General features: G+C 43.5%; 1 protein-coding gene across 8 annotated transcripts in view; it reads right to left on the reverse strand.

Annotated features, from left to right (window-relative positions):
- CTDP1 (CTD phosphatase subunit 1) overlaps positions 1-26,557 on the reverse strand; it is a 531,182-nt gene that overhangs the window by 392,479 nt on the left and 112,146 nt on the right. For all 8 annotated transcript variants that reach the window (XM_029590827.1, XM_029590822.1, XM_029590828.1 and 5 more), the window contains one exon: positions 4,920-5,086. In XM_029590827.1, coding sequence (XP_029446687.1) covers positions 4,920-5,086 — 167 coding nt within the window. The remainder of the gene's footprint in view (positions 1-4,919; positions 5,087-26,557) is intronic.

Here is a 26,557-nt window from a genome sequence, read left to right on the forward strand (position 1 = left end):
TCCCTGGGCCGTCAGTTCCTGACAGTGGGCTCCCCACCCTCGTAGGCTCACATCCTTGGTGAGCACGATCCAGTTCGGTGGGGATAGGCTTACTCCTCTGCTTAGGTGGTCTTCCTGTAGCCACCACTGAAGCTGAGAACATACCTCTGCTGGTAGTTGGAGGCGAATTGAGTAGTCCTGGGACAGTGGGTTCCAGCATGACAGTAAGGAGCACTGGAGTGGTCGCATGTGAGCCCTTGCCCACGGAACGACCTCCAGGGTTGATGCTATGAGCCTGAGGACTTGAAGATAGTCCCATACCTTGGGACATGCATTGGTCATCAATTGTCATAATTGTTCCATCAGCTTCCTTCTCCTCGGGGGAGGGAGGAAGACTTTGTTCTGTTTGGTGTCGAAACAGGCCCCCAGGTACTCTAGAGATTGAGGGGGCTGCAGACTGCTCTTGACCATGTTCATGACCCAACCAAGTTCCTGCAGTAGGTTCTTGACTCTGCTGGTCACCTGCTGGCTCTCTTCCGAAGACTTTGCCCTGATCAGCCAGTCGTCCAAAGAAAGGGTGTACCAAGATACCTTCCTTCATGTTGCCACCATGACCACCATAATTTTGGAGAATGTTCTGGGGGCGGTTGCTAGGCCGAAGGGTAGCGTTCGGAACTGGTAATGGTGTCCCAGTACCACAAAGTGTAGAAAACGCTGGTGATGTTGATGGATTGGGATGTGAAGGTAGGCATCGGAGAGGTCCATGGAGGTTAGGAACTCTCCCGGTTGTACTACCATTATTACGGAGCGGAGGGTTTCCATGCGGAAGTGTAGTACCTGCAAATGACGGCTGATGTTCTTGATGTCCAAGGTGGGTCGGAATGATCCTTTTTTCTTGGGAACGATAAAATAGATGGATAACACCCCGTATTTTTCTGGGGCAAAGGTACTGGAGTTATAGCCTTCAGACTGAGTAGTCTTGCCAGAGTGGATTCCACTGCCGGTCTCTTGGTGTGGGAGTGGCAGGGTGATATCATAAATTTGTCCCAAGGGATGCTGTGAAACTCCAAAGAGTAACCTTCTTGAATGTTGTTTAGTACCCATTTGTCAGACGTGATTTCAACCCATTGTTGGTAGAAGAGGGAAAGCAGACTCCCTATTTCCTCTTCCTGTGGATGGGTCGGCCAATTCTCATTGGGAAGCACGGTTCGAGCCTGCCCCCGGGCCTGTTCCTCTCTTGGTTGTCAATTCTGAAAGGGCTGGGACCTTCCGGAGGAGCGAGGGTACATGGAATGATGAATTCCTTTAGGGTCAAAAACGTTGGAAGCCTCTGGCCCTAGTTCTTCTGGGGGAGGGGCATTGGGATCTTTTACCCCTGTCTTCCAGTAGCCGAGGCACCAGGGATTCGTCCCACTTGCTGGCTAACTTCTCTAATTCGCTTCTGAATAAGAGAGATTCATTAAAGGGCATTCTAGTAAGATTCAACTTAGAAGTCGCGTCTGCTGACCAGTTCTGCAAACATAACTGCCTTCTGGCCGCCACTACCGCGGCTACTCCTCTGGCTGAGGTACGCACCAGGTCTGAGCTTGCAACCGTCAGGAAGGCTCTGCAGGTTCGATCGTTTCACCGGCATACATTCCGGAATTATCTGCCTCTCTCGATAGGAGCAAGCAGGAACGTGCCACTAGCGCACAGCAGGAATCTATCTGCAGTGTCATAGCTGTGGCGTCGAATGCTTGCTTAAGGATGGATTCTAATCATCTATCCTGAGTATTCTTCAATGCTGCCGCTCCCTCCATGGGAATGGTTGTTCGCTTCGAGATGGCGCAGACCATGGCATCCACTTTCGGGAAACGCAGGCGTTCCTTGGTTGTTGGTTCTAGAGGGTACAAGGCTTCCAAGGCCCGACCTCCTTTAAAGCTTGCCTCCACTCCAGGTTAATGGGTTCCTGGATGGCTTCCATCATTGGGAAATAGCATGAGGCCTTACGAAGGGACACCAAAATGGGGTTCTTCTTTGGTTCCGCCATAGGATCCATGCCTGGGATCCCCAGAGTCTTCAGGGTCTGTGAAACAAGGACTGGTAACATCACTGTGGAAGAAGCGAAGCATTGTTCTGTATGGTTCCAGGCCTGGAAGGATTTCCCCTTCCTCCAGTGAGGCACCATCATCTGAGGTGTCCGGGTCCCTGTCAGTAAAATTCTTGGTGAGGCGAGGCATGTCTCGTGGCACCAGAGCAGGGCCGGGAGGGTCAGGTGCTCCTGACTGGGGTTGGACCTGGGTCACAGTCGGGGCTGATTGCAGCTGAACGAAGGCTTGCAGACCCTGGAAAAATTCTAACCAGAAGGCCCATGTTAGCCCCAGGGGAAGTCTGAGCAGGAGCCCCTGAAATGCCCTCTTGTGGAGATGCCATTTCGGAGTTACATAGGTCTGGGATGCTATCGTATGTAGTAGTTCCAGACCCATCCTCAGACTGTGAGGGACCAGGCTTTGGTACCCTTGGCTTCTTCTCAATCATGGCCTTCTGAGCTTCTTGGATGCTTCTTGGATGCTTCTTGGATGCTGGTGCCATTGCCTCTGTATATAGATGCACAGGTAATGCGTTTCAATACACACGGGAGCACTGTACGCGCGTGTAGTTATGAGCGTGGCTGAGCGTGTAGTTGTGCACGTGGTGTACGCTCGGTTGTGCGAGCATCTATATTGGATGCGCACAAGTTGGGCGCATTGGCCATCCGGCCTGCCCTGCGCATACCACCGGTCGAGAAGGGAAAATGGCGCCCCCGAGGGTCTCCACGTGTCTGGACCCCTGCACCAGATCGGAGCCTAGCATAACCAAGGACCGCTCAATCCGATCAGGGCTTCCTTTTTAACTTGCCAGAAGAAAAAACTGAATCTGTACAGCAATCCAAGCCTCGGAGACCTTAAAGTTTTCTACTTACCTGGTCTCTGCGCTTACCGATCGTGTGCCAGGACTGTCTCCAGTTGTGGGAGGAGAGGGCTTTACCTTCACACCACGCTCGGTTGTGCACCCGCTGCCTTTTCAGCCACTCTGGGGGCTAAGTCCACACCGGGAATCGGCTATCGGACCAAGGCACACCTCTGAAGGATATCGAAAAAATCACCTCAGGAATTCTCAACTGGGGGAGGGACCCTTAAGTATCACCGCAGGAGAGCGGGGCTCGATCTTCTTTAAGGTAAAACATTTTTATTCTTTGCGGTATTCTTAACATTGTTTAGTGTGTGGGATAGTATCCGCATCTGCTAGGAGATTGAGAGATACTGAAGAGCTGAGGTCACTGCAGGGGTATATCTAGGGGTGACGTCAGCTTTGAAAATCTGACTCCGTCTCCCATCTGCTAGCAGAAGAGCGCATAAACCCAGTGGTCCTGAGTCCATCTGGCTACACGCTAGGAAATCCTTTTTTAAACCCAGCTACACTAACCACATCCCCTGGCAACAAATTCCAGAGTTTAACTGTGCGCTGAGTTGAAAAAGACTTTCTCTGATTAGTTTTAAATGTACGAGAGGGATAACTGAAAGGGAATAACTGGGAGAAATGAAGGATTAGGGGGCATGGAGGAGTGATAGGCTGCAAAAGCCATATGTCAGAAGAATTGCACAAAGCCAAAACTATCTTTGTACTTTGTTTAGTGTAGGAGGAAATGTATTTCCATTTCTAGTTCCACAGTTTTCCACTACATGCAGAGAGGCTTCTTGTGGTTTCCATTCCAGTTTTTGTCTTTGCATTTATAATGGTATCAGTATTATTTGTTGTTTTCTCTAAACAGAACATCCATTGGAGGTTCACTGCTGCCTTTTCATGGATAGGCTATTGCTATTTGAGACCTCAGAGTTAGTGCCACTATGGTATGGGGAAAGTTTGCTACACATATGCTGAGGGATTTTTTTTTCAGGTTTTGTAATTTATATTGCACCTGGTAGTAAAGAGTCTGTGTTGCTGTTACTGAGATGGCACCAGAATTAAAATAGTTCTGCTCTGCACCCATTGTTGAGGATCGTGAGGTTCCGGTCAATGAAGAGGATGTGTTTACATTTAGCCCAATGACTGTAAAATGTTCATTATGTCATGCATGTGAGCATTATCTGTGAGGTATGTCGCAATAGAAAAAAATAAGTTGAGAACCACTGCTCTGTACTGCTGTATATGTATACTGGATTGAGAGAAGACAACATACAAAACAAGCAATAAAAAGAAGGGAAAAAAGATTGCAGGGCCTTATTTCAAAGAGCTTAGACTGTAAATGAAGACATTAGTGATGGATAAAATACATAGGGCTAAAAATACAAAGCAGGGTATGGTTTGAAATGGATTAAAAATATGTCATAAGGAGTTCAGCTTCAAAACACTCATATCCCACAATTACATTGTACTAGTTCCATAGTATATACAACTATGTCTATCAAAACAGACCAAATTAAAGAAATCCTACTAGCCAAAGTATGCATGTATTGATACCAAGTTGCCTCTGCTCAGCTATAGTTCTCAAATTTCATACTGTGCATATAAATTATAAAAGTAAACTTGCTGCTGATTTTCAAAACTGGATTCAGCTTTTAAGCTTTCACAACCAGAATATTTAACACGCACTAATAGTAAGATAAAGTGAGGATCATTACTGTTGTGACACTAAATATTCCAGTTTCCTATGAATTTAAATTAAACCATATGCCGGTCTTATTGTGTTTAACCAAGAATAAAAGGTATCACTAATGCACATCATCCCAGAAGCACCTCATCTCATATCTTCAATGGCTTTGTACTTTCCCAACAATGCCACCTGCATTTTATTTCTATAATGCATCCAATTAAGCAGCTGGAAAATTCAAAAATCATTTGAAAATGTGCCTAAAGAATGATAGCACAGTAAAGAAAATTGTCAAGAAAGACTTTTTAATCTCAAAACAGATCCTGAGTACCTTTCTTTTTAATCTGAGCTTCTCGTGATCCAGGAGGTGCATTAATATCACCAGTTCCCTGAAAATACACATACTTCTTCACAGTTATCAAATTGGGAGCAAACTTCCAAACATCTTCTCGGTCATCAATAATGCAAACCATGGAATCGCCACATGGAAAAAGGTTTCTAAGATGAAAAAAAGAAAAGGAGAGAGGGTTTAATTAGTCTTATGTAAAAGTGTTTAGACAATAGCAGAGGAATTATGAACAAAACTGGACTGAAATTTATTTTTGAAAATAGAAGACTGTCTACACAAAAAAAGCACATGGTAATAAGGTTGACAAAAAAAAAAGTACACAAGTAAAAGTGGCACAAACTTTTTTCACAGAATATTCCAAAATATGACTTGAATGCTCTAGATCAGGGGTATCCAACTCTGGTCCTCAAGAGCCTCAAACAGGCCTGGTTTCAGGATATGTACAAAGAAAATGCATGAAACAGATTTGCATACAATGGAAGCAGTGCCGATGAAAATCTACCTCATCACATTCATTATGGATATCCTCAAAACCTGGCCTGGTTTGTAGTTCTCGAGGTCCGGATGATGGCCATCCCTGCTCTAGATTATGCCATGCATGGTTCCTCTCCATCAGCTTATAGATTGCAATATAGCAAAATTGCTTACCTTGTAATAGATGTTATCCCAGGACAGCAGGATGTAGTCCTCACATAAGGGTGACATCATTGATGGAGCCCTGGTATGGAAAACTTTCTGACAAAGTTTCTAGAAACTTTTGACTGGCCCTGTGAGGCCACTGAGCATGCCCAGCATGCCATGATATTCTCTGCCACAGGGGTCTCTCTTCAGTCTCGTATGTAGCAATAAGCTTTAGCAAAAATAAAATAAACGTATCGGACCCAACTCCGCGGGGTGGCGGGTGGGGTGGTTTCATGAGGACTACATCCTGCTGTCCTGGGATAAACACCTATTACAAGGTAAGCAATTTTGCTTTATCCCAGGACAAGCAGGATGCTAGTCCTCACATATGGGTGATTAGCAAGCTAGAGGCAGGGTCATTTGTAGTGAAGCAACAGAATGTATTGTTGTTGAAAATGAGGCAGCTGAAGGTCACAGCAGATTGGATGTAGAAGGAGTTGGGTGTTAAACTGGAAACAAGTTCTTTAAGACAGATTGTCTGTAGGCTGAATCTGTCGTCCCTGCTTGTCCAAACAGTAATGAGCTGCAAAGGTGTGAAGAGAAATCCATGTTGCTGCTTTACATATGTCAAGAATTGGCACTGAACGATAGTGTGCTACTGAGGGTTGACATTGCTCTTACTGAATGTGCCTTTACTCACCCTTGGAGAGGGAAGGCCTGCTTTTCATAGCAAAACTGTATGCAATCTGCTAACCAGTTGGATAGAGTATATTTGCCCACTGCTTTACCTGGTTTGTTTGGATCATAAGATACAAAGAGCTGAGTGGATTTCCTATGGACTGCAGTGCGGTCTAAGTAAAATGCTAGCGCACGTTTACAGTCCAAGGTATGTAAGGCTCGTTCTCCTTGGTGAGAATGAGGCCTTGGAAAGAATGTGGGTAAAACTATGGATTGGTTCAAGTGGAGTTCCGTAACTAATTTGGGAAGGAATTTTGGATGTGTACGGAGAACCACTCTGTCATGTAGGAATTTTGTATAGGGTGAGTACGTGACAAGTGCTTGTAACTCACTAACCCTTCTAGCCGAGGTAATGGCTATGAGGAAGATAGTCTTCCATGTGAGAAATTTAAGATCATAGGAATTCATGGGTTCAAAAGGAGAATGCATGAGTCTTGTTAAGAGCAGATTCAGGTCCCATTCTGTGACTGGTGGCCGAATTGGTGGTTTAAGGTGAATTAAACCTCTCATAAATCTACTGACAAGAGGATGTATGGATATTGGTGCATCTCCCATCTTGTTACGGTAAGCTGAGATTGCACTTAGGTGTACTCTGACAGATGAAGTCTGGAGACCAGACTCTGAAAGATGACATAAGTAGTCTAGTAAAGAAGTTGTGGGGCAGGAGAAAGGATCAATACTCTTTTGTATACACCACAAAGTAAATCTTTTCCATTTCGAAGAATAGTTCTTACGTGTGGAAGGTTTGCGTGAAACTATAAGCACTTGAGATACATTGGTTGAAAGATTGAGTGGCTGTAAAATCAAGCTTTCAACATCCATGCTGTCAGGGATAGGGATGGAAGGTTGGGATGGTGCAACCGACCCTGATCTTGAGTTATGAGATTGAGAGCTACTCCCAGGCGAATTGGATCCTTGATCGAGAGGTCTAGAAGTGTGGGAAACCATACTTGTCAAGGCCAATGTAGGGCTATGAGTATCATGGACCCCTTGTCCTGTTGTAGCTTCACTAGAGTTTTGGTTTATGAGCAGTATCGGAGGATACACGTATAGAAGGCCTGAGTTCCAAGGGCGAGCAAAGGCGTCCTTGGCTGGCTGGTTTTTCTGTTTGTGTAGAGAACAGAATCTGTCCACTTTGTGATTCAGGTGTGACGCAAAGAGGTCTATGGTTGGCTGTCCCTAATGTTGAAATATCCCGGTCACTACTGAGGGATCCAGGGACCATTAGTGTGGTTGGAACTGACAACTGAGTCGATCCGCGAGTACATTGTGAATGCCTGCCAGATAAGTGGCCCGGAAAAACATTGAGTGTGTTAGGGCCCAGTCCCAAATCTGTGCAGCTTCTTGACAAAGGAGATACGAGCCTGTACCTCCCTGTTTGTTGATGTACCACATGGCTACTGTGTTGTCCGTTTGGACCAGAACAGACTTGTGTGAAAGGCAGTCCTTGAACGCATGCAGCGCATAATGTATAGCTCGAAGTTCCAGGAAATTGATTTGAAATGTTGCTTCGAGTTTTGTCCAAGTCCCCTGGGTTTGGAGATTGTCTGTGTGAACTGCCCAACCCAAGGGGGATGCATCTGTAGTTAAAGTTATCTGTGGGACTGGTTGTTGGAAGGGTAGGCCCTTGCGCAAATTGTCCTTATCCGCCCACCAAAGTAGAGAGGAACGCAGCTGGTGGGTTACTTGAATTGGAAAGGACAGTGGCTGAAATGGCTTGGATCCATTGTGATCTTAAAGTCCATTGAGTTACCCTCATTGGCTAGCCTTGCCATAAGGAGTGACATGAACTGTGGATGCCATGTGGCCTAGTAAGGTTAGAAACTGATGAGCTGTTGCTTGTTTCTGTGAGTGAATCGAGTTTGCCAGAAGGAAAAGTGTGTCTGCCCGATCCTCGGGTAGAAAGGCCTTTGAGAGAATGGTGTTCAATTCTGCGCCTATGAATTGAAGCAGGTGATTCGGAGTGAGATGGGACTTTTGATAATTGATGAGAAAACCCATGGAGTGAAGTAGAGGTAATTATTCGACAGAGAAGCCAGAGCTCCTTGGTGAGAATTGATTTCTGATGAGCCAGTCGTCTAAATAAGGAGACATGGGACACTTTCCCTTGTGCAAGTGTGTTTGCTATTACTGTCAGGACATTGGGTGAATACTCTGGGAAGCAGAGGCAAGTCCGAAAGGCAGTACTCTGTATTGGAAATGTTGATTGACCCACCATGAAGCGCAGATACTTGCGATGAGGAAGGAATATTGGAATGTGAGCGTAAGCGTCTTGAAGATCCAGAGAACAAAGCCAATCTTCTGTTTGAAGAAGTGGAAGCATGTGCCTAGAGAAAACCATCCTGAATGTTTCTTTCTTTAGAAATTTGTTGAGATTTCTGAGGTCTAGGATGGGGCGTGGGCCTCCGGTTTTCTTTGGAATGAGGAAATACGGGAATAGAATCTTCTGCCCTGCTGAGTCCGGGGTACCGGCTCTACAGCTCTGGCTCTCAGAAGGGTGGATAATTCTACTTGTAACTGGATTATGTGATTTTCGCTTAGAGAAAGAGGTCTCTGAGGAGAATCTGTTGAATTGAGAGGAAACTGAGTTGGTAACCTCGAGATATTATTGCAAGTACCATTGGTCTGTTATTTGTAACCAATGGTTGTAAAAGGAGGATACTCGACCTCCTACCGGAAGCTCTGGATGAGGATTGGAGAGATGGCTTCGCTCTCTGGGAAAAACCTCAAAAGCCAGCAGCCGGTCCCGTCTGTGGCTGAGGTTGAGGCCTAGCCGCCCTAGGTTGTCTGGGCTGAGCTCTTTGCTGCAGCCCTAGAAGATCTGCTCCTAGATGTTGGAGGGTAATAACGCCTCTGTCTATAGAAGGGACCTTCTAGGTTCTTTCTTTGAGGCCTATGAGTTGACTGTGTAGCCGGATCCTGCGGAATCAATGAAAGTTGTCGCAGGGTTTCTGTGTGCTCTTTCAATTGAAAAACCGCATCTTGTACCTTGGAACCAAAACGTTTATTCACCCAGACATGGGAGGTCAACCAATTTTTCCTGGACCTCAGGCCTGAGGTCAGAGACTTTAAGCCAAGCCCAACGTCTTGCACTTATACCTGATGCAGCCACTCTGGATGCAGTTTCAAAGCCATCATAGGCAGCACGGACCTCATGCTTGCCCGCCTCCAGCCTTTTGTGGATAATTGCCTGGGCTGCTTCTTGATGTTGTTGTGGCAATGATGGTAAAAAACTCCTGCATCTGTTTCCACAGATTTCTTGGTAATGAGTCATGTATAATTGGTAAGAAGATATTTTAGAATTTAACATGGCTCCTTGATAAACCTTCCTTCCCAGGGAATCCAAGAATCTGTGATCTTTTTCCCGGGGGAGTTGAGGAATGTGGTCTTATCCTCTTCGACTTCTTTTTGTGCAGATTCCACCACCACTGATTGGTGTGGAAGCTGTGACTTTTGGAAGACAGGAGCAGACTGCACCAAATACGTTGTGTCCATTCTTTTATTTACAGCAGGGCACCGGCATGGATGATCCCAAAGCCGATGTTGTAGGTCAGAAGGACATCATGGTAAACTGCTTTGGCTACTACTTGCTTTGGAGGGTCTACAATTTGAGGACCTCCATGTTTTTTTGCCTTGAATCATCTTCTGCACCAAGGGTGAAAGGTATGGTGTCAGCCATTTCCTGGATGAAATTGGTGAAGGATAATCCTCTGGTGAGATTTCTTTCTGGGTCTGGATGGTGAAGGATCTGACATGAAAATCTTCAGATGGGGTGTCTGTTTGTCCACGTCCCAAGTATCGTATGGATCTTCTCTAGGTGGAGATAGTGGAGAAGGTCTAGGTGGACGAGGAAGCCCTGAAGGACCTGGTTTGCGGGTCATTGAAGGGTGTCCCTTCAGGCTGTTCTTTCCGAGGCATGGGAGGAAGAGCACCGACTACCTCATCAAATCTTTTCATTAAGAGCTGATTGAGTGTCAGTTCTGGATGTCCTGGGTCTTCAGGTAAGCTTGGCATCGATGGTATCGGGGCCGGAATCGAAGATGGCGTTTGTGTCATCGATGGCCTTGTCGGTGGTACTTTGGCTGGTATTGGTGTAGGCATCGGCATAGACATAGTCACCGGCTTCGGTGAAGGCGCCGGAATAGGCATCTGTTCCTTAAGGGCCTGGAGCACCGCTTGCCGGATAAAATCAGACAATTCCTGCAGAACAGCTGGTGCAGACAGAGCAGCTGAACGCGGTGGCGGTGGAGGCGTCGATACCCCTTCCACAGAGCCCTGTGGAGGTTCGACTATTGGTATTTCTTCGGAAGGTAAAGGCCCCGGCGTCGAGGGTAGCGGTGTTTCCTGTAGTTTAAGCCATTTAGCAGTCGGTTCCCCCTGGTAGAGAAGCACTGCTGGAGTCGATGTATGCTGATGTCTGTGACGGTGTTGTCGATGCCGTCGATGTCTATGGTGATGGACGGTCTCCGGACGACGTTTTTTCAATATTATTCTTTTTGAAACTCCGGCCGGAGATGATTTTTTGATGTTGAGGGAGAAGGAAGAAGCTGTAAGTGAAAAAGATGTTCCATCTTCTCTTGGCAAAGTTTTCTTCCTTTGGGAGTCATCTCTGCACATTTAGGGCAGGTTGAGACATCATGTTTGTCCCCCCAAACAAAGAACACACTCGAGGTGTGGGTCTGTAATGGACATTGTCCGATTACAGACAGGACATTTTTAAATCCGGTAGCCATTTTCTATCGACAGCCGTCAATGAAGAAGGGAAAAAATTATGAGAAAAAAGTTTTACTCAGGGAGTAAAAACGAGACTATGATATTACTCTCACCACAGGTGGAAATCTAAGAGAGATCCCTTATGGGAGAAAAAGAATGAGAAAATAAGTGACTTTTCAGTCAGCAAACACTGTGAGAAACTCACAGGCTCCTTACGCAGCACGGGAAAACGAAGACTGAAGAGGGACCCCTGTGGCAAGAGAATATCATGGCATGCTCAGTGGCCTCACAGGGCCAGTCAAAGTTTCTAGAAACTTTGACAGAAGTTTTCCGTACCAGGGCTCCATCAATGATGTCACCCTTATGTGAGGACTAGCATCCTGCTTGTCCTGGGATAATTGCTATTTCAGTATGTGTGTCTTTTCCTTCACATGAAGGTATTCTTTTCTCTGTGAACCAATGTCAATTTTTTTTCCTTCTCTCTGGTTATGGAACCCCAAACCTGCTAGTTCAAAATGTAGCTGAAATCCTTCCCAAGGGTATACAGTAGGAAAAGAATAGGGAAGAGAGTAATTAAAAGTTACTTCTCCATAAGAACATGACATACTGAGTCAGACCAAAGGTCCATCAAGCCCAGCATCCTGTTTCCAACTGTGGCCATAAGAACCTGGCAAGTACTCAAAAAACTAAGTCTATCCATGTTACTGATGCTAGTAATAGCACTGGCTATTTTCTAAGTTGACTAATTAACAGAAGGTAATGGACTTCTCCTCCAAGAACTGATCCAATCTTTTTTAAATCCAGCTACACTAAGGGGCAGATTTTCAAAGCCTACGTGCGTAAATCCAGGCGGATTTACGCGTGCCAGACCTATTTAGAAAAGGCCCGGTGGCGTGCGTAAAGCCCCAGGACGCATGAATGTCAAGGGGCTCGAAAAGGGACATGAAAGGGGCAGGGCCGCAGCCTCTAGGCACACAGGCCGGCCGTCGGGTGCAACCTATGCCCGGAGGCCAAGTGCAACTTAAAAAATAAGGTGGGGGGGGGAATTTAGGTAGGGCTGGGGGGAGGCAGGTTAGATAGGGGAAGGGAGGGAAGGGCCGAGGGAAGTTCCCTCCGAGGCCACTCCGATTTTGGAGCGGCCTTGGAGGGAACAGGGAAAGCCATTGGGCTCCCCTAGGGCTCAGTGCACACAACAGCACTAGTGTTCACCCCTTGCGCGCGCTGACCCCAGATTTTATAACATGCGCGTGGCTGCGTGCGCATGTTATAAAATCGGGCGTAGATTTGTGTGCGCCGGGTTGCGCGCACAAATCTACGCCGCGCGTAGCTATTAAAATCCGGCCCTAGCTGCGTTAACCTGGCAACAAATTCCAGGGTTTAATTGTGCGTTGAGAGAAAATAATTTTCCTCAGATTAGTTTTAAATGTGCCTACATGCTAAGTTCATGGAATTTGTCCCCCCTAGTCCTTCTATTATTCAAAAGAGAAATAACCGATTCTATTTACCTGTTCTAGACCTCTCATGATTTTATACACCTCTATCATATCCCCCCTCAGCCATCTCTTCTCCAAGCTGAAACAGTCCTAACCTCTTTAGGTCTTTCCTCATAGGGGAGCTGTTCCATTCCCCTTATCATTTTGGTCGCCCTTCTCTGTACCTTCTCCATCGCAACTATATCTTTTTGAGATGTGGCGACCAGATTGTACACAGTATTTAGGGGTGGTCTCATCATGGAGTGATAGAGGCATTATGACATTTCCATTTTAATTCCCTTTCTCATAACTCCAAAATTCTGTTTGCTTTTTTGACTGCCGCAGCACACTGAACAGACGATTACAATGTATTATCCACTATGATGCCTAGATCTCTTTCTTGGGTAGTAGCTCCTAATATGGAACCTAACATTCGGTAACTATAGCATGGGGTTATTTTTCCCTATGTGCATCACCTTGCACTTATCCACATTAAAATTCATCTGCCATTTGAATGCCCAATTTTCCAGTCTCACAAGGTCTTCCTGCAATTTATCACAATCCACTTGTGATTTAACTACTCTGAACAATTTGTGTCATCTGCAAATTTGATTATCTCACTCGTCGTATTCCTTTCCAGATCATTTATAAATATATTGAAAAGCATGGGTTCCAGTACAGATCCCTGAGCACTCCTCTGCCCACTCCCCTCCCCTGCACTGAGAAAATTGTCCATTTAATCCTACTCTGTTTCCTGTCTTTTAACCAGTTTGCAAATCCACGAAAGGGACATTGCCACCTATTCCATGACTTTTTACTTTTCCTAGAAGCCTCTCATGAGGAACTTTGTCAAATGCCTTCTGAAAATGCAAAATATACTAGATCTACTGGTTCACCTTTATCCACATGTTTTATTAACCCCCTCAAAAAAGTGAAGATTTGTGAGGCAAGACTTGCCTTGGGTAAAGCCATGCTTTGTTCCATTAAACCATGTCTTTCTATATGTTTCTGTGATTTTGATATTTAGAACACTTTCTACTATTTTTCCTGGCACTGAGTCAGGCAACTGGTCTGTAGTTTCCTGGATCGCCCCTAGAGCCCTTTTTAATATTGGAATATATTAGCCACCCTCCAGTTCTTCAGGTACAATGGATGATTTTAATGATAGGTTACAAATTTTTACTAATAGATTTGAAATTTCCATTTTTTAGTTCCTTCAGAACCTTGGGGTGTATACCATCCGGTCCAGGTGATATGCTACCCTTCAGTTGTCAATCAGGCCTACCACAGCTTCTAGTTTCACCGTGATTTGGTTCAGTTGATCTGAATCATTCCCATGAAAACCTTCTCCCGGAACGGGTATCTCATCAAAATCCTCTACAGTAAACACCGAAGCGAGGATGGAATAAATGACCGTTTTATGGAGCAATTGGTCCAGGAACAGACGAAAAGGGAGCAATTTTAGATCTAATTCTCAGTGGAGCACAGGATTTGGTGAGAGAGGTAACAGTGGTGGGGCCGCTTGGCAATAGTGATCATAATATGATCAAATTTGAATTAATGGCTGGAAGGGGGGACAGTAAGCAAATCCACGGCTCTCGTGCTAAACTTTCAAAAGGGGAAAATTTGATAAAATGAGAAAAATTGTTAGAAAAAAACTGAATGGAGCAGCTACAAAGGTAAAACATAGGAAGTGTGGACATTGCTTCTAAGAAGTAGCTTTTTTTTTTTTTTTATTAAACACTTTTTTTTAAAACTTAACTAGAAACTGAACAATTTGAGATGAAAGCAGCAGGTCCCCGCAGCAAGAGGGGGGCTTCCCAGTCTTTTGCATCGAGTGTCACATGTATGATTTTTTACCCCGCCGGTGAGAAATTGTACATGTGCATGCGATACAAAGAGCTCCTGGCGCTCAGAGAACGAGTCCGATCTCTGGAGGCTAGAGTGGCAGACCTGGAGCTGAGGCAGACAGAAAGGTATATAGATGAGACCTTCAGGGACATAGTAGCCAACTCCCAACTTCAGACTGGCAGCCCTGGTGCTGCCTTGGAGGAAGAATGTCTCATGATTGGAGAGCATCAACCTGATACAGCAGGAAAGGATCCTGTAGCAAGGACCTGCTCCCCAGGAGGGAAGGGTTAGGTCATCCATCATAGTTGGTGATTCGATTATTAGGAATGTAGACAGCTGGGTGGCTGGTCGGCGTGAGGATCGCCTAGTAACATGCCTACCTGCGAAGGTGGCGACCTCACGTGTCACCTAGATAGGATTTTAGACAGTGCTGGGGAGGAGCCGGCTGTCGTGGTACATCTGGGCACCAACAACATAGGAAAATGTGGGAAAGAGGTTCTGGAAGCAAAATTTAGGCTCTTAGGTAGAAAGCTTAAATCCAGAACCTCCAGGGTAGCATTCTCTGAAATGCTCCCTGTTCCACGCGCAGGTCACCAGAGGCAGGCAGAGCTCCGGAGTCTCAATGCGTGGATGAGACGATGGTGCAAAGAAGAGGGATGCAGTTTTGTTAGGAACCGGGGTACCTTTTGGGAAAGGGAGAGTCTCTTCCGAAGGGATGGGCTCCACCTTAACCAGGGTGGAACCAGACTGCTGGTGCTAACCTTTAAAAAGGAGATAGAGCAGCTTTTAAAACTAGAACAAGGGGAAAAGCAGACAGTTGCTCAGCAGCGCAAGGTTCGGAGAGAGGTATCTTCAAAGGATACTAATGATGCATTAGAATTAGGGGCATCCCGACAGTGAGGAATCCAATTATAAGAAAAGTAGTCCAAGTGCCTGTAACTAAAAAAAAAGGTCAGATGAGCTAAAAAAAATTCTAACTTATCCCTATCAATTAAAAAAGCAGAATGAAAAATAACAAACAAAAAACAAAACTTTGAAATGTTTGTATGCTAATGCCAGAAGTCTAAGAAAGTAAGATAGGAGAATTAGAATTATAGCAGTGAATGATGACAGACTTAATTGGCATCTCAGAGACATGGTGGAAGGAGGACAACCAATGAGACAGTGCTATACCAAGGTACAAATTATATCGCAATGACAGAGAGGAGCACCCGGGAGGAGGTGTGGCGCTTTATGTCCAGGATGGCATAGAATCCAACAGGATAAATATCCTGCATGAGACTAAATGCACAATTGAATCTTTATGGGTAGAAATCCCTTATGTTTCAGGGAAGACTATAGTGATAGGAGTATACTACCGTCCACCTGGTCAAGATGGTGAGACTGATAGTGAAATGCTAAGAGAAATTAGGGAAGCTAACCAAATTGGTAGTGTGGTAATAATGGGAGACTTCAATTACCCCAATGTTGACTGGGTAAATGTATCATCGGTACATGCTAGAGATATAAAGTTCCTGGATTTATTTATTATTTATTTGGCATTTTTATATACCGATATTCATGTAACAAGTTACAAATCACCTCGGTTTACTTTCTAACAAAAACCTTTGCACAAGGATGCATTACATTGAACAGGGAGATCAAGACTTGGAACTAACAAAATGGGGATAACAATTAGATAACTGGGTTACAGTATTACAGCTGAAGAACATTGGATGGTATGTCAGTCCTCAGAAGCGGCTTCCTAGCGATGTGGTTCAACTAAACAAACGCTGCCTGACATGAAACCAGACAGGTCATCCGAGTTGGGCAAAGGCTTCGCAAAACAACCATGTCTTTAATCTTTTCTTAAAGGTGTAAGGGCATTGTTCTAGTCTAAGCTCCGGAGGGAGGGAGTTCCATTGCATAGGTCCCGACGTGAAGAGGGCTCTCTTCCTTAATGTGGATTTAATGGGGTGGGCCAGCAGGGGTGCCTCTGTACGCTGATCTCACGGGCATGGTGAAATGTCGAAAAGGGAACTTAAGATCCAGGGGAGAGATATTGTGGATGGTTTTATGGATGATAGTTAGAACTTTGTAAGAGATTCTGTATTTGATTGGGAGCCAGTGCAGGTTCCGCAAGATGGGTGTTATGTGGTCTCTTTTGTTGGTCTTTGTCAGAATCCTTGCTGAAGCGTTTTGAAGCATCTGTAATGGTTTGATGGTATTAGCTGGGAGGCCGAAGAGAAGAGAGAGATGGAATAAGTGACATTTTTATGGAGCAATTGGTTCAGGAACAGACAAGAGAGGGAGCAATTTTAGATCATATTCTCAGTGGAGAACAGGATTTGGTGAGAGAGGTAACAGTGGTGGGGCCGCTTGGCAATAGTGATCATAATATGATCAAATTTGAATTAATAACTGGAAGGGGGATAGTAAGCAAGTCCACGACTCTCGTGCTAAACTTTCAAAAGGGAAACTTTGATAAAATGAGAAAAATTGTAAGAAAAAAACTGAAAGGAGCAGCTACAAAGGTAAAATGTATGCAAGAGGTGTGGTCATTGTTAAAAAATACCATCCTAGAAGCACAGTCCAGATGTATTCCACACATTAAAAAAGGTGGAAAGAAGGCAAAACGATTACTGGCATGGTTAAAAGGGGAGGTGAAAAAAGCTATTTTAGCCAAAAGATCTTCATTCAAAAATTGGAAGAAGGATCCAACAGAAGAAAACAGGATAATGCATAAGCGTTGGCAACTTAAATGTAAGACATTGATAAGACAGGCTAAAAGAGAATTTGAAAAGAAGTTGGCAGTAGGAGGCAAAAACTCACAGTAAAAAACTTTTAAAAATATATCCGAAGCAGAAAGCCTTTGAGGGAGGTCAGTTGGACTGTTAGATGATCGAGGGGGTTAAAGGGGCACTTAGAGAAGATAAGGCCATCGCAGAAAGATTAAAATTGTTCTTCTTTGCTTACTAAAGAGTATGTTGGGGAGATTACCCGTTCCGGAGAAGGTTTTTCATGGGTAATGATTCAGATGGACTGAACCAAATCACGGTGAACCTAGAAGATGTGGTAGGCCTGATTGATAAACTGAAGAGTAGTAAATCACCTGACCGGATGGTATACACCCCAGGAACACAAAAAATGAAATTTCAGACCTATTAGTAAAAATTTGTAACCTATCATTAAAATCATCCATTGTACCTGAAGACTGGAGGATAGCTAATGTAACCCCAATATTTAAAAAGGGCTCCAGGGGCTATCCGGGAAACTACAGACTGGTTAGCCTAACTTCAGTGCCAGAAAAAATAGTGGAAAGTGTTCTAAGAATCAAAATTACTGAACATATAGAAAGACATGGTTTAATGGAACAAAGTCAGCATGGCTTTACCCAAGGCAAGTCTTGCCTCACAAATCTGCTTCACTTTTTTGAAAGAGTTAATAAAACATGTGGATAAAGGTGAACCGGTAGATGAAGTGTACTTGGCTTTTCAGAAGGCGTTTGATAAAGTTCCTCATGAGAGGCTTCTAAGAAAAAGTAAAAAGTCATGGGATAAGTGGCGATGTCATTTCATGGATTACAAACTGGCTAAAAGACAGGAAATAGAGAGTAGGATTAAATGGATAATTTTCTCAGTGGAAGGGAGTGGGCAGTGGAGTGCCTCAGGGATCTGTATTGGGACCCGTACTTTTCAATATATTTATAAATGATCTGGAAAGAAATACGAGTGAGGTAATCAAATTTGCAGATGATACAAAATTGTTTCAGAGTAGTTAAATCACAAGCAGATTGTGATAAATTGCAGGAAGACCTTGTGAGACTAGATAATTGGGCATTGGAATAGCAGATGAAATTTAATGTGGATAGTGCGAGGTGATGCATATAGGGAAAAATAACCCATGCTATAGTTACACAATGTTAGGTTCCATATTAGGAGCTTCCACCCAGAAAGAGATCTAGGCATCATAGTGGATAATACATTGAAATCGTCGGTTCAGTGTGCTGTGGCAATCAAAAAAGCAAATAGAATGTTGAGAATAATTAGGAAGGGAATGGTGAATAAAATGGAAATAATGTCATAATGCCTCTGTATCGCTCCATGGTGAGACCCCACCTTGAATACTGTGTACAATTCTGGTCGCCAAATCTCAAAAAAGATATAATTGCGATGGAGAAGGTACAGAGAAGGTGACCAAACGATAAGGGGAATGGAACAGCTCCCCTATGAGGAAAAACCTAAGAGGTTAGGACTTTCAGCTTGGAGAAGAGACGGCTGAGGGGGGATATTATGATAGAGGGGTTTAAAATCATGAGAGGTCTAGAACGGGTGGATGTGAATCGGTTATTTAGTCTTTCAGATAACAGAAAGACTAGGGGGCACTCCATGAAGTTAGCATGTGGCACATTTAAAACTAATCGGAGAAAGTTCTTCATTCAACGCACGATTAAACTCTGGAATTTGTTGCCAGAGGATGTGGTTAGTGCAGTTAGTATAGCTGTGTTTAAAAAAAGGATTGGATAAGTTCTGGAGGAGAAGTCCATTACCTGCTATTAAGTTGACTTAGAGAATAGCCACTGCCATTAGTACTGGTAACATGGAATAGACTTAGTTTTTGGGTACTTGCCAGGTTCTTATGGCCCGGATTGGCCACTATTGGAAACAGGATGCTGGGCTTGATGGACTCTTGTCTGACCCAGTATGGCATGTTCTTATGTTCTTATAAGTATACCTTAATAATAGTATATGGACTTTTCCTCCAGGAATTTGTCCAAACTTTTTAAACCCAGCTACACTAACAGCTTTCAACAAGTCTACTGACAATGAATTCTAATGCTTATTATGCATTGAGTGAAAAATATTTTCTCTATAAGTTTGCTTAGTAACTTCCTTTGCATGTCCCTTGGCTAAATCCATGTTGGCTTTGTCCCCATTAAGCTATAATTATCTATATTTTCAGTAATTTTGTTTTTTATAATAGTTTCAACTATTTTTCCCTTTCACCACATTTTAGTTTCTTGAATCACCCCAGAACTATTCTTAAAAACTGGCATTACATTGGCCACTCTCTGATCTTCATGTACCATAGCTGATAATACAGATTACTAATAGATCTACGATTTAATTTGTCAATTCTTTCAGCACTCTGGGATGTATACCATATATTTCAGGTGATTTTCTACTTTTTTAGATTGTCAATTGTCCTATTACATCTTCCAAGTTCACTGAGATTTCTTGCAGTTCCTCTGAATCATCACCTTTTAAAATCACTTCTGGCATGGGTATAAGTCTTACATCTTTCAAAGTGCTGACCTTTAAGGTTCACTTTAATTTACCACCCCCTAATCAAACAGGCCCGAAAGGCACAGCCAACAATTTCCAGTATCTGACAGAGGACCTGGGACCTTTCCAGCTTATAAAACCTCCTACTCATTGTGGGGGATATGCTCTAGACTTGATATGAAATTCTAATGATCCCAGTGACTATAGTACAATTGCAACTACCACTATAGTACAACTGCAAGTACCACTATCTCCTGGTTCATCCACTTACTAGTAAGGACAACTATATTATCCACTGAACTCCATTCCCTCATACAGGAATAAATCCAACATCACAAGTGACATCACTGAGGTGCTAAAGCTACTGGACTTTGAAATGTTTGTATGCTATTGCCAGAAGTCTAACAAATAAGAAGGGAAAATTAGAGTGTATAGCAGTGAATGATGACAGACGTAACTGGCATCTTTGAGACATAGTGAAAAGAGGATAACTAATGGGATAGTGCTATACAGTAGTACAAATTATATCGCAATGACAGAAAGGAGCATCTTGGTGGTGAGGTGGCGCTTTATATCTGGGATGGCATAGAGTCCCACAGAATAAAGATCCTGCATGAGACTAAATGTACAATCAAATCTTTATGGGTAGAAATCCCTTGTGTGTTGGGGAAGAAAATAGTGGCAGGAGTATACTACCGTCCACCTGGCCAAAATGGTGAGAAGGCGAGAATAAGATAAAGATGCAGTTCAAAGGTCTCAGGAAATAACAGCCTGTATGCAAAGCCTTTGATACTGTTTCTTATCATTTCCTATGCACCGGTCTTTTAATTCTAATCACATCAAGAGATTCTATCTAGATATGCTAAATAACATGCAGATATCAAGCACTGTGATGAGCCTGCCTCAGGAAGCAAGAACAAAGAAAGAACAGGAAGTAATACCATATAAGGACAAGGAGGGAATATTGGTGTGAGAAAGATAAGAACTGTATAAAGCCGTGCTCTACAGGGAAACAAGTGGCTGGCATCTTTTTTTCTGCTACTTTGCTGGCAGCAAGCACAGTACCTAAAGAATTCTTTGTACTTTATTTGCTTTTAACAAGGTTTCTGTAATTTTTTCCTTTTATACCTCTCGATAAAAAAAAAGTTCTTTACTTGTAAGAAAACTGCTTAAGTTATTTAAGAAAAACCATATTAACAAAGGTCAGTGAAATGCTAAGAGAAATTAGGGAAGCTAACTAAACTGGTAGTGCAGTAATAATGGGAGATTTCAATTACCTCAACAATGACTGGGTAAGTGAAACGTCAGGGCATGCTAGAGAGATAAAGTTCCTGGATGGAATAAAAGACAGTTTTATGGAACCAACTGGTTCAGGAGTCAATGAAAGAGGGAGCCATTTTAGATCTAATTCTCAGTGGAGCGCATGAATTGGTGGGGACCGCTTGGCAATAGTGATCTATAATCATCAAATTTGAATTAATGACTGGAAGAGGGATAGTATGTAAAACTACGGCTCTAGCGGTAAACTCTCAAAAGGGAAACTTTGACAAAATGAGAAAAATAGTTAGAAAAAAACAGAAAGGTGCAGCTACACAGGTAAACAGTGTGAAACAGGTGAGGACATAGTTAAAAAATACCATCCTAGAAGCACAGACCAGATGTATTCCATGCATTACGAAAGGCGGAAGGAAGGCAAAACGATTACCGGCATGGTTAAAAGGTGAGATGAAGGAGGCTATTTTAGCCAAAAGATCTTCATTCAAAAATTGGAAGAAAAATCCATGAGAAGAAAATAGGATAAAGCATAAGCATTGGCAAGTTAAATGTAAGGTTATGAGAAAATTTGAAAAGAAGTTGGCCATAGAGGCAAAAACTCACAATTAAAATGTTTTTAAATATGTCCGAAGCAGAAAGCTTGCAAGGGAGTCAGTTGGACCGTTGGATGATCAAGCTGTTAAAGGGGCACTTAGAGAAGATAAGGCCATCACGGAAAGATTAAACTATTTCTTTGCTTCAGTGTTTACTGAAGAGGATACTGGAGGGATACCTGGTTTCTAAGAAGGTTTTCATGGGTGATGATTCAGATCAACTGAACCAAATCACGGTGAACTTGGAAGACGTGGTAGGCCTGATTGACAATCTGAAGAGTAGTAAATCACCTGGACCAGATGGTATACACCTCAGGCTTCTGAAAGAGCTAAAAAATGAAATGTCAGACCCATTATTAAAAATTTGTAACCTAGCATTAAAATCATCCGATGTACCGGAAGACTGAAAGATGGCCAATCTAACTGATATTTAAAAAGGGATCCAGGGATGATCTCAGAAATTATAGACAGGTGAGCCTGACTTCAATGCCGGGAAAAATCATGGAAATTGTTATAAAGAATAAAATCACAAAACATTTAGATAGACATGGTTTGATGGGACAGTCAGCATGGATTTACCCAAGGAACATCTTGCCTCACAAATCTCCCACATTTTTTTGAAGGGGTAAATAAACATGTGGACAAAGGTGAACCGGTAGGTGTGGTGTATTTGGACTTTCAGAAGGCGTTCGACAAACGTCCTGCATGAGAGGCTTCTAAGAAAACTAAAAAGTCATGGGATAGGAGGTGATGTTCTTTTGTGGTTGCAAGTTGGTTAAAAGACAGGAAACAGAATAGAATTAAAATGATCAGTTTTCACAGTAGAAAAAGATAAACAGTGGCGTGCCTAAGGGATCTGTACTTGAACTGGTGCTTTTTAATATATTTATAAATGATCTGGAAAGGAGTACAAGTGAAATGATCAAATTTGCGGATGAAACAAAATTTGTAGAGTAGTTAAATCTCAAGCTGATTGTGATGAATTGCAGGAGGATCTTGTGAGACTGGAAGATTGGACTTCCAAATGGCAGATGAAGTTTAACATGGACAAGTGCAAAGTGATGCATGTAGGGAAAAATAACCCTTGATGTAGTTACATAATGTTAAGTTCTATCTTAGGAGTTACCACCCAGGAAAGAGATCTAGGCGTCATAGTGGATAACACATTGAAATTGTCAGCCCAGTGTGCTGTGGCGATGAATAAAGCAAACAGAATGTTAGGAATTATTAAGAAGGGAAAGGAAAATAAAACAAAGGATGTCATAATGCCTCTATATCGCTCCATGGCGAGACCGCACCTTGAATACTGTGTACAATTCTGAACGTTGCATCTCAAAAAAAGATATAGTTGCGATGGAGAAGGTACAGAGAAGCGTGACCAAAATGATAAAGGGGATGGAGCAGCTCCTCTATGAGGAAAGACTAAAGAGGTTAGGACTGTTCAGCTTGCAGAAGAGACAGCTGAGGGGGATATGATAGAGGTGTATAAAATCATGAGAGGTCTAGAACTGGTAAATGTGAATCGGTTATTTACTCTTTTGGATAATAGGAGGACTAGGGGCCATTCTATGAAGTTAGCATGTGGCACATTTAAAAATAATCAGAGAAAGTTCTTTTTCACTCAACGCACAATTAAACTCTGGAATTTGTTGCCATGGTATGTAGTTAGTGCAGTTAGTGTAGCTGAGTTTAAAAAAGGATTGGATAAGTTCTTGGAGAAGATGTCTAAAACCTGCTATCAATTAAGTTGACTTAGAAAATAGCCACTGCTATTACTAGCATCATTAACATGGGATAGACTTAGTTTTTGGGTATTTGCCAGGTTCTTATGGCCTGGATTGGCCACTGTTGAAGACAGGATGCTGGGCTTGATGGATCCTTGGTCTGACCCAGTATGGCATGTTCTTATGTTCTCCTGAAGTGTCAGGTGAGAGCCCAGAAACAGCGAGCAACAGGGGAGATACTTCTCCAGGGTTGGCATCCTATCTAAGAGCTTGACACTCCATGATGATGTCGGGGGGGGGGGGGGGGGGGAGCGCAGAATTACTCCAGGACAGAAGCGGAGTTTGGCTCAGGCACAACAAAGCAGGTGGAATCTGGTAGAAATAATGTCAGAGATGCCAACTCCAGAGGTTTAAAAAGTGGTTTCATCAGCTGAACTAAGACAATGAGGTCCCATAGTACCCGAGGATTTTCATGCCACAACCCTTTCATGATCGATACCAATGGATGGACGGAAATCAGATGAAACACCCCCCCCCCCCCCCATACACGTTAGTGGGAAGCTCCAATGGCACTCAGATTCACTGTCAATCATGATTCAGTCCTGACTAAGAGAGGAAAAACAAATATAAAATTCTCTAGAGCTGCATGTAAACAGGTCTACACATCCTGAGTGACATCAGGACAAAAATGTTTCCACTTAAAGCTATATGATTTCCTAGTTAATGATTTCCTAATGGAAATTAAAATATCCTCTAATTCTTTAGTAAGAGCAGGGTGGAAATCAGAGTTTTCAACATTCATACCATGAAGTTCAGTGCCAGGAGATTCGGAAACCTTCCTCTTGAATAAAGAGCAATGGAGAGGTCCTTAACAGTATTGGAGGCTGCTCGGACAGATGGAGGCAAAGAAACCACACCTGTCTCATCCACATAGGAGTGATGAGAATCACTGTTGCCCACTCCCTGAAATACTGGAAGTGACAATTCTTTACAAAAAAAAAAAAAAAAGATTTTCTATGACCTGGAAATAAATCTATGTAGATATAAGCATCCTTCAGATCAAGAAAGCATAGCCAGTCCTCTTTTCCAAAAAAAGGAATAAAGGAATCCAGGGAAACCATTGTTAACGTTTCTCTTTTTAGGAATTTGTTAAAGGCCCTTACATCTAGGATAGTACAGAGTCCTCCAGTTTACTTCAGATTCAGGAAATATTTAGAGTAAAATCCTCTCCCTCTTTCTCCCTGGTAGAATGGGCTAGACCACACTGTCTCTAAAAAGGAGGAGAGCACCTTCAGCAGCAGGTCCAGATGTTGAGACATTCCCCATGGGTACCAGGATCCGGGCTATGTTCGCTTTATCCAGTCAAAATACAATCTCGGGTTTTGGCACATCTGTTGGCTATGGCTTAGGGGCCCTGCTGCCAACAAGACTGAGATGGAAATGCCTTCTTGGCAAGTGTCGCCTCAGGCCCATGCTCAGGTACCGCTTAGCCAAGGAGGGTGGCTCTGGAGAGTTGCTGAAACATTGTATACTGTTCTCTGATCTGGCCACCACTTTCTTAACCCCCATCTCTGAAGAGATTCTCCCCAGTGTACGGCATATCAGTGAGTCTTTCCTAGAACTCAAGTCCTAGATCTGAGGCCCACAGCCAGGCAAGTCTGCAAGCACCAATCCCCATGGCAGAGACTTTCCATGCTGCTTTGAAAACATCTAAAGACTGTATGTTTTCTGCACTCCACATCCTTGTCCACTAGTGACTGGAAGTTGTCATGCTGCTTCTTGTAGCTGCCTAAGAATGTCCGCATGTACTAGCCCATACATAGCTGGTAGGAGTGTATTCAGGCATTAAACAGCTCTCTGAAAAACCTTCCTACTAGGAAGTATCCAAGGTCCTGGAATCCTTCCCCAGGGATACAGAGGAAAGTGTTCTGGTCCTTTTGGCTCTCGAGAGTGGCTTCAAGCACCAGATTGGTGCAACAACCGTCTTTTCAAATCCAGGAGTATTCTGGTTAAGATATAACGTATCCACCTTTTTATTCATGGAAACCACAGAGAGGGGGCGCTCCCAGATCTCCCTCAACTGTATTTCCTGAATGATCTCATGCACTGGGACTTTCATAATATCCTTAAGAGGCTCTACAAAACTGGAAGATGTCCTGCTTGTGTTCCTCATCCTCCTCCTGCAAAATAAATGGAGACCCTGAATAAGTCTAGCCATTCTCTGAATAAATCCAGCAAAGGAGAGGTGCCCAAGTACAGAATTCCTCCTTTCCTGCAGAGGAGAGGGTCAGAGGAGAGACCTGTTGATTCCTCCTAATCAGAGAAAAGATCCATAGCCATTACTCCAGGAGTACTCAGATTCCAAGTCAGACTGGTAGGCCAGGAACAAGGAACCCAACCAAAGGGGAGAGCATGGTCTGTTGGGGCCTGAACCCAGAGAAAATTCTGCACCTTGGGGAAGCTTCCTTCTCTGATAGGCTGGAAATAACCATCTTTGAAGTGCACATAGATGTTGATACCCCTTCAGGAACAAACATAGGTAGCAAGACACCAGCAGGTTGAAGAAACTCCAGTATCAGCTAATATCTGCTGCACCAATATGCCACATTGCTTTATCCAAGGCCTGCTGACATGGCCTGACCAGTAACTCCTCAAAGATTGCCTATGCCAACACCTGTTAGGAGACAGGTGGACTAGCCACATTTTCCTAGGAAACCTGAGGTGTGTTAATGGCAGACCTGCAAGACTTGCAATTCCTAGGAATGCATCAAGGATGAGCTTTCCCCATGCACAGGAATTCTTCAGGGGTTTCACCGCTTCAGCCAGCATTTCTCTACTCTCGGCACAATGCATTGATAGAGAGAGACGCCAATGCCTTTCAGCTTTTGCTCTGCATTGGAATTCCTTGATGCCTTCCTCAGGTGGGAGGAGACAGATAATGGTTGGTGCTTTCAATGCTAGATGTCAATGGGCCCTTTTTAGCAAGTTTCAAGGCTACCTTCAAGTTGGATGTATTCAAGCTAGTAATGTATACCTGAAGTCTATTCTAGCAGAATCAAACTGTTCACAAAAACCTTTGTATCGAAGCTGCATTCCAATACCAGATGGCCTTCATGCCAAGTATTTCCAGCAGTCCTCACGACAATATGTGAAGGGTTTCTTCTAGCAACACTTCAGGTAATGTTTGAAACTGCTGGCTTACTTTTCATCAATGGTTCATAAAAATCCATGTAAAGTCAAAATATTTATTTTTCCAAGGAATAACAGACAGAGAAAAAAAAAACACACTATCGGGTCACGTGCACTGAATAGATTTAATGGAACTAAAGAAGCAATTATGAGTCATGAAGCAGCAGCAATGAAAAGCAA

Source organism: Rhinatrema bivittatum, chromosome 2 (genome assembly GCF_901001135.1).
Source record: "Rhinatrema bivittatum chromosome 2, aRhiBiv1.1, whole genome shotgun sequence".
Classification (NCBI taxonomy): Eukaryota; Metazoa; Chordata; class Amphibia; order Gymnophiona; family Rhinatrematidae; genus Rhinatrema; species Rhinatrema bivittatum.